This window comes from Mercenaria mercenaria, chromosome 4, assembly GCF_021730395.1.
Source record: "Mercenaria mercenaria strain notata chromosome 4, MADL_Memer_1, whole genome shotgun sequence".
NCBI classification, from domain to species: domain Eukaryota; kingdom Metazoa; phylum Mollusca; class Bivalvia; order Venerida; family Veneridae; genus Mercenaria; species Mercenaria mercenaria.
Window position 1 is genome coordinate 25,443,562 of NC_069364.1, and position 9,600 is coordinate 25,453,161.

At 38.7% G+C, this 9,600-nt stretch overlaps 1 protein-coding gene across 1 annotated transcript; it reads left to right on the forward strand.

Moving 5' to 3' along the window:
• Nucleotides 1-6,954: 6,954 nt before the first annotated feature.
• LOC128556577 (uncharacterized) lies at nucleotides 6,955-7,317 on the forward strand. Its single transcript, XM_053542095.1, has one exon. It carries the CDS (start codon nucleotides 6,955-6,957, stop codon nucleotides 7,315-7,317), a length of 363 nt encoding a protein of 120 aa, XP_053398070.1.
• Nucleotides 7,318-9,600: the final 2,283 nt, after the last annotated feature.

Below are 9,600 nucleotides of genomic sequence, written 5' to 3' on the forward strand. Positions count from 1 at the left end.
AGTGCGCTGCAAGAAGGAAATAGTCAAAGTCAAATCTGAATTTTATTGAATGGCTGTTCGGTCAATAGTCAAAAATTGTTACACATGGTCCTAACCATTCAATAAGTTATCTATTTTATGGCATCAGAAATAAATTTTCATTCGTGTTTTAACTTGAGCGCAGGTAAATCTAGTGGAAATTTATATAAGCAGTCATGTAATATATAACCTACTGATCATTTATTCCATCTTTATTGTATAATTAGTCACTAATTCAAAAAGAATGAAGAAAGTTTGTTTCGGTCAATGTATACAACTAAATTATTTTACTGAAATGAAAGAAATTGTCATACTTTTTATTTAGAAATCATTTCTTATGCTCTGCATTATAGAGGCTGCGTTTGTATTTTAAAATATTTATTACAGGTCTGATATGCAATACTGGTGTTATAATCGTCCTGAAATAAGTGTATAGAATAAATTGCATTTTCTCCCATAAAAAAAAGTCAACAGAATATTAACTAAATTCCAATATCAACAATATATAATCTAACAACATTAATTAAATGCGACTGAAAAACTATGCTTATCCTATTTTTTATGTTTTTGTTCAGCTAGTGTATATATTCATTGTCTAAATATAAGAACGACCTTTCCCTACACCCTATATGATTTGCAGCTTGCACACAGATACTTTTAACTGAATAAAAGTCTGATTAAATATCTAATCGTCAAACAAATAAAAGCAAACATCCAAAATACACACTAAAAACACGAAAAAGACAAAACTGTTCCGAAAATACTCTTCTGAGATAGGTGAGAAATTTCAAAGTCCTTGCTGTGAAATGAATATGAAGTTTTGTTTTGTGAATTACATGAGCCGCACCATGAGAAAACCAACATAGTGCGTTAGCGACCAGCATAGATCCAGACCAGCCTGCGCAACCGCGCAGTCTGATCAGGATCCATGCTGTTCGCTTTCAAAGCCTATTGCAATTGGAGAAACCATTAGCGAACAGCATAGATCCTGACCAGACTGCTGGCCTGGATCCATGCTGTTCGCAAACGCACTATGTTGGTTTTCTCATGTTGCGCTCATATGTATATTAGTAGATGGCTAGAAATTTATTAGTCTTCATTTACTTACTCGGCGGCTTGGCATGTCTTAATGTCTGCACAGTCTGTAATATAAAATGCGAATGCATATACCACAAACTTATATCAAATGTAATATAGTAAATACTTTGTGAACAAATGAATAGTATTTATATATATATATCCCAAACAGTGATTTGTCGTCGAATTAAATCATTCTTTGGAGTTCAGATGTGAAAGAATAATGTCACGAGAAAGCAACCCGATTGATATCATAATATACGTATCTGTACGATAAACATTTTATTCAAGAGAAAATCACTATTTGACATCCATTATTTCGATTTTAACACGAAATCGAGAATTATTATATACATCCTCTACAATATCCCCAATATTTGCCATGGTTTTCTTTTGCAGCGAGCTGCTATGACGTTTGACGCTATGGCGTAATAGTTGTGACGTAAAAACAGTAATTTGTTGCTATATAGCACTCAGTTTTCAGTCATCTTTACTTGTACCTTTACTTGTACCTGATTTAATTTCTGATATTTTCTAACTCTTCATTCTACTACATACTCCTTATGTCACTAAGGATTAATTTGTCCACAATTCCATTCCGAAGAGGTCAGATTTTCTAAATAAACGGTTATTTTAATTCTTGTCTTTCACTTCAATGTATATGTTACATACTAGGGCATTTTACTGTTAAGAGAACCATGTGTTAGACAAGCTGTACCAAATTATGTTTTCATCTTTATTGCTGTATTTATCTCCTTTTTTTCAGTTTCAGTTACACTTTGGTCTTTTCTTCAATCTTGTTTGTAATAGCTCTCATGTTATAATTGTTTTTATTTCGTAAAGGTAATTAATATTATATATTTGTGCTGTAATTATATAAATACATGTATTATATATGGTGGCCGGTTGCGGCCATTTTAAACCCACGAGATATTTTATCGTTTGTGCATAAAATATCGCGGACAATTTACAAATCCGCGAGATTTTCTGTCGAGATCGTACAAAATGTCGCGAGGAACGTATAAACCGCGATATTTCATAATAGTTGTTGGAAACAGCAAGGAACATTTTGACTCCGGTGGCCGGTAGCGTCCATGGTTTGACTCTACATTTTATCTCTCGTTTGTCTATAAAAAGTCGAGGAACATAAAAAAATCCGCGACATCTTTTGCAATTGTTGTAGAAATTCTACAAAAAGTCGAGGGTAAAACTTAAAAGCCGCGACTTTTTGTTCCTCAACAACGGTCTCATAAAATGTCGCTGCGAGTAATAGCGAGTTTTATAGCCGCGACATTTTATGCAGACGGAGAGATTTGAATACGCCTGACCTTTTTACATTAAAAATTGATATGAAATTGGCTATAGCAGTAGTAGCAGTAGCAAAAACGTGAAATAGGCAGTAGCAGCAGTAGCAGTGACAGCAGCAGCAGCAGGAGCAGAAGTAGATGCAGTAGCAGCAGCAGTAGTAGCAGCAGTAGCAGTAGCAGCAGTAGCAGAAATAACAGGAGCTGTAGCAGTAGCAGTAGCAGCAATAGCAGTAGTACCAATAGCATCAGTAGCAGAGGCAGCAGTAGGATTAGCAGTAGTAGTTGTCGTGATAACGTTAACGTTGCCGCCAATTTATGTATACGTCGGACGTCAGATATTGACGTCATGTTGTTGAGTTGTTTATGCAGAATTGAATAAAGGATCGAACTGTTAAGACGCGTAGTACTCTATCTTACAGAAATTCCATTATCGTATGCACATTTTTCTGGTGCCGTGACCAAACAACAAAGATGAATTTACAGAAACATATAGCACAGAGAAATGCTCAGAAGAATGTTATAGACTATTATTTAGCGAGAATAGAAGACGCCAAAAGCGCCGAGAACATTTCACTGATCGATTTCAACGGAATATTTGAAAAACTCGCGTTAAAAGTGAAACAAATGGAAGAAATGAACGAGAAGATTGCAAATCTTACGGACAGCGAAGAAATTAACGAAGAAATTATACAAACCGAAAAGTATATGTTGGACTTAGACCTTAAAATGAGACACCTTAGTGACTTTAGAGATAAACAGATTCGTACAGATGTACAACAACCGCAGTTTTTCCCCACTGATGGTCAGTCAACTCTTCATGTGGAGTCGCAGCAGACATTTTCCTCTGAATTTTCGCAGTCCACAACTGACAGATCGTCACAGAGCACTTCCGGTTTTCAACAAGCACAGTTGAATGTAAATGCACATCCTTTCGTCAGTCAGAATGTAAGTAACAATTCATTTCAATTTCATAGACTGCCAAAGTTGTCTCTACCAAAATTTAACGGTGATATTCTTAAATGGCAAGGTTTCTGGGATTCCTTTGAATCAACCATTCACCTGAATACCAATCTCACAGACGTACAGAAGTTTACATATTTACAGTCTCAGCTAGAGGGCGTTGCAGCACGTACTATAGACGGTTTTGCCTTAACAAATTCCAATTATTTGAGAGCCATTAGTTTACTTAGAGAGAGGTTCGGACAACAGCATAAGATTGTACATACCACCATGCAGGCCTTGATACAACTACCGGCGCCATTGAACACGCTTAGCAGTTTACAAGCGTTCCATGACAAAATGGAAACGTACATTCGAGGGTTAGAATCAATGGGGCAGAATCAAGAAAGTTACGGAAGCCTGTTAGTGCCAATAATTTTAGACAAAATGCCACAAGAGGTCAGAAAAAATCTTGCACGAGAACACGGCGACAATGACTGGAAGTTAGAAGAACTTAGGAGTGCCCTGAGGAAAGAAGTCCGGATACTTGAAGTCGGAATTCAAAGCTATACACCGGAAATAAACGATTTCATACCGACATCGTCTTTTACACTGGAGCGTTTATCAAAGCAAAGAAGAAAGCAAAATAAAGACAAAACAGAGATAGATTTCAATACAAACAGAAAAAATAAATCAAATGATATCATTTGTGCATTCTGTGAAGAATCACATAAATCTATTGACTGTACAAGGTTTCCTGATACGCTGTTAAGAATGCAGAAAGTGAAAGAAAAACAATTGTGTTTTAATTGTTTAAGAAAACACCGGGTCATAAACTGCACGTCACAAAGAAGATGTCTGGTCTGTAAAAAGAAACATCATACTAGCATATGTAACAACAAGAGTAAAGAACACAACAGTGGCGGGAATGTTCCGGATGTACAGCCATCAAAACCGGAAACGGCAGTTCTACATTCATCTACCAAGAAACTTCCCATGGTGTTTTACTGAAAACAGCCATTAGCAAGGTGACTTCCGGTAACATAACAAGGGATACTCATATCCTGTTTGACGAAGGGAGCACAGAAGTCATTTATCACCGAGACGCTAGCACAAGAATTGCAACTATCCACATCCGGTACAGAAACCTTACACTTAGCAACGTTTGGTAACCAAGAACAACAACTAAAACATGTTGATTCCGCAACGGTGTACCTCATTACAAACCAGAAAAAGAGAATACCGATCAATGTATTAATAGTGCCTACTATATCAGTACCTATTAGTACCAGTCTACACAACACAGCGTCCCATTTACCTTACCTGAGAGGACTGAACCTGGCACATCCGGTTAGCGGCGATGAGGTATTTACAATTTCTCTGCTGATAGGAGCTGACCATTACTGGGACGTCATTGAAGATCATATTATACGCGGATGTGGACCAACTGCAGTGAAGTCCAAGATCGGATATCTTTTGTCGGGACCTGTGAATGCATACTGCAACAATACTACTAGTAAGATGAACCACATATTTAACGTTATGACCACACGTGCACGAGATGAAAACGCTATAGAACGTTTCTGGTCGCTCGAGAGCATAGGTATCACTCCGTGCAAAGACGAGCATGAGAAGACGGATTACTTGGTGCAGTATCAGCAGACGTCAATTGAATTTACAGACGATAAGTACACTGCAGCCCTTCCATGGAAATTAGACCACGACCCACTTCCAACAAATTACAACATCACAAAGAAAAGAACTGAGAGCACGATTCGCAGACTTAGCCAGGAACCTGATATGCTAAAGAAATATGGTGAAATTATATCAGAGCAAGAGAGACGGGGATTTATAGAAAAGATTAACGATGTTGCACAAACTTCAAATGCAGTCCACTATATTCCCCACCACCCTGTGCGAAAGGAATCATCTACCACTCCTATTCGTATCGTGTATGACTGTAGTTGTAAACAGTCATCTAGTCAACCTAGCCTGAACGACTGCCTGGAGTCTACAGCACCTGTGCTGAATGAATTAACGTCTATATTGATGCGATTTCGATTGAAAAGTACGCTGTAACCACTGACATAGAAAAAGCTTTCCTACATTGGGACTACAAGAAAAAGACAGGGATGTTACCCGGTTTTTGTGGCTCACTGATCCTAGTGATCCTAAATCTCAACTTTGCACATACCGATTCAAAGCAGTGTTGTTCGGCGCGACGTGCTCACCGTTCATTCTTAACGCCACTATTCTCAAACACCTGGAATTGAACAAAACAAACAAAGCAGCCGAGATTATAAAGAGAGATTTATATGTTGACAATATACTCTCTAGTTTTGAAGAAAAAAGAGATCTACTCACCTATTTCCGTGATGCACGTGATCTGATGAAATGTGCCAGTATGAACTTAAGATCGTGGTCTTCTAACAACTCCGAACTAAAAGCTATCGCCACACGAGAAGGAGTCATAGATAGAGATGAAGTAACCAAGGTACTAGGTATGTGCTGGAAACCGGAAACAGATTCCATGGCATACAGACATCACAAGATACCAAAGTTAGACTCTGTAACCAAAGAGGGACATTCTAAGATATTCATCACGAATTTATGATCCACTAGGTCTGTTAAGCCCGGTAACAGTAAGGGCAAAATTACTTCTTCAGCAATTATGGAAAGATAAGTTTGATTGGGATGTACCGTTACCACTAGAGGTGCAAGATAAATGGAACAAGCTGGCTGAAGATCTGAACACAGTTACAGATACAGAGTTTTCCAGACAGTACATACGGCAGTCAAAGCATAAACAGACCATAAATAATTCAAGAACAAAAAGTACTCTCCATGTATTTGTCGATTCCAGTCTCAAATCATATGGAGCAGCAGTATACATAGTGAACGCAGATGGATCCAGATTGGTGATCGCGAAAAATCGGGTAGCTCCCGTGAAACCCATGACATTACCACAGCTCGAACTTATGGCCGCAGTAGTCGGCGCCAGATTAGTTCAACACGTACAAGAATCCTTGAACATTTCCGACGTCATCTGCTGGTCCGATAGCCAGATTGTGCTTCATTGGTTATCAACATCTAAACCACTGAAACGGTTCGTGCAGAACAGAGTGATAGAAATACAAACACTTACTAAAAATTACCCATGGCACTATTGTCCAACATATGATAATCCTTCAGACCTTCTAACTCGTGGTATTCCTGCTGACCAGCTCTTACAGAACGACCTATGGAACAGTGGGCCGTCATGGATACAAAACCAGTCCAACTGGCCTGTTTGGAAACCAACAGAGAATGAAATGCAGACGACAACAAAAACGCAGACGACAGTTTCGGATATCTCGTTGCCCTCCGATGCCACAAAGATGAGCGTAGTATGCAGTATAAAGTGTAGCACAAATGAAGGCATCCATCAAGTAATCAACATAGAGAAATACAGCAAATACTTCAAACTGTTACGTGTAACTGCCTACTTTTACGATTCATAAGCAATTGCCGAAATACACAGACAAAACTTACCGATGAATTAACGACAGCAGAAATCGAAAGAGCAGAGATAAGGTGGCTAAAATGTTGCCAAGAAAGTACTTACCCAGATGAGATGTCCAGTTTGAAGTCCAATACCACCAAAAGATTACCACTTGTCAAACAATTGCGTTTATTCGTAGATAAAAGCGGTATTATTCGTTGTGAAGGACGTATACATAACGCGCCATTATCCGACGTCACCAAATTCCCCTATTTGTTACCGAAGAGACATCCACTTACACGCCTGATTGTACTAGACACACATGAGAACCAGTTACATGCAGGAACGAACGCTACTGCTACCCAGTTAAGGCAGAAGTACTGGATCCCAGCTACCAGGCAGTGCGTAAAATCTATCCTCAGGAAATGTACAATATGCAGACGAGTACAAGGAAAGCCGTATAGAGCGCCAGATCCACCACCATTACCAAAGTAAGAGTAGAAGAGTCTCCACCTTTCACTGTGACTGGAGTTGATTACACAGGTGCGTTATACGTAAGAGACCATTCCGGAAGCGTAATAAAAGTATATATATGTTTATTCACATGTGCCAATTCTCGAGCCTTACATTTAGAGTTGTACCAGACCTGTCCAAAGAGTCATTCCTACTAGCTTTTAGGCGTTTCGTAAGCGGAGATCATTCCCGGGGTCATGATGTCAGACAATGCTACAACGTTTACAAGTGCTTCGAAAGCTGAAAACATATTTTCAGGTAAATCAAGTCATCATAATACATTTAACAGAAAGCGAGAATGGAATATACATTCCCAAAACGAGCCCAATGTATGTGCCATGGTGGGAGCGCTAATGTCTCACAAAGTCGTGAAGTAAAAACGTAATGTCCTGTTACCATGGACACTTTTCAATCTTTACTGTATTCGACCTGATTGAACGAAGACGTAACTCGATTCATTCTAGTCGATACATGCACTAGAAATTCCGACAATTCCATTACCGAAGACGACGTCACATTTCCTATAAACGTAATTACCTTGTCTTTCATAAATTCATCAATTTAACTAGCATTCTGACTGTTACAGAAACAGTGTAAAATTACAAATTAATGTTTCCATTTCTGATCGTGATATCATCAGTTCAGTTACTAACACTTGTTTTTATCTGTTGAATGCTCACCGTTATAATATTCGTAACGGAATGAATATTATAGTCGTGGTGACGTATTATATAATCATCGATGATAGGGTCCGGACCATGTAAACAGGCTTTACGTTTGTGCATAAATTACCGGACAGATACGATCGCCGAAGCTGCGAACATACAAAATGCGCGGAACGTACAAACACCATATGTCATACATAGTGTTGGAAACAGCAAGGAACATTATACATACGGTGTCGTAGGTATGGTTGATTACATTATCTCATGTTTTTATGCAAAGTGGGACATTACAAAATTCGCGAATACTTTGAATTGTTTAAAATTAAAAAACGGGGTAAATTTAAAAGTTTATTTTCTCAACAAGTTTAAATGTACCATCCTTAATACGAAACCGTGACATTTTTCAGCGGAGTATTGAATAGTGTTTTTTACTTAAAAATTATATGATATTGCTTTAGCTGAGCATTACTAAACGGAAATGGGACACTAGAGATCATTAGCATGTGTGCAGCTACATCAGCGGAGCAGAAGTAGTGATCAGTAGTGCAGCCATATGTATAGCGTGCGGAGCGTACAGAATATAACAGGAGCTTGTAGAGGTTAGCAGTAGCACAAAGACGCACGTAGTACCGAATACATCTTAGCAGAGACCTATAGGATTAGCATAGTAGTAATAGCAGTAGTAGCAGAAGCAGCAGTAGGATTAGCAGCAGCAGCAGCAGCAGTTGTACGAATAGCATCAGTAGCAATAGTAGCAAAAGCAGCAATAGGATTAGCAGTAGTAGCAGGAGTAACAGAAGCAGCAGTAGGATAAGCAGTAGTAGCAGCAGTAGCAGCAGCTGCAGCAGTAGCAGTACCAACAGTAGCAGTAAAAGCAGTAGTAGAAGTAGCTGTATTATCAGTAGCAGCAGTAGCAATAGCATAAAAGCAGTAGCAGGGTAGCAATAGCAGCAGTAGCAGGAGTAGTAGCAGCAGAAGTAGCAGGAGTAGCAGCAGCAGTAACCGTAGTAGTAGTGTAACAGTAGAAGTACCGGCAGTATCAAAAGCAGCAGTAGCAGGAGTAGCAGTGTAGCAGTAGTAGTACCAGCAGTATCAGAAGTAGCATTAGCAGTTGCAGTAGAAGTAGCAGCAGTAGCAAATACATATAATCGGCAGTAGCAATAGCAGCGGTAGCAGTAGTAATAAAACGTGTACTATTGCTTCTGCTACTACTGCTGGTTATAACGTACCGTTTGGGTCAAAAGTCTGAAATCGCTCGAGCGATACCATAATACACGGTTAGCGTGTAAATTTACACGCTTACCGTGTAAATTTACACGCTTACCGTGTATTTAAATCGGTAGATCTATAAAAGTACACGCTCACCGTGTATTTTTACGCGTTTAGCGGGTAAAATATACGCTTAGCGTGCAAATTTATACGCTTAGCGCGTATCGCTCGCTTGAGTTACACTTTTAAATAAATTAGCCAATCAAAATGCATGTTACAAAGGAAGATATTTATAAAGTTTATGACTGAATTATTACTTTTAAGGAAACATACATAATATTTTCATTATATTACGAATTGTCTTGCCACTGTAAAGATGATTTCAGTCAAG

Excerpts from the sequence above, each read along its gene's own strand:
- LOC128556577 (XM_053542095.1), top strand. The coding sequence starts at position 6,955 with ATGTCCAGTTTGAAGTCCAATACCACCAAAAGATTACCACTTGTCAAA.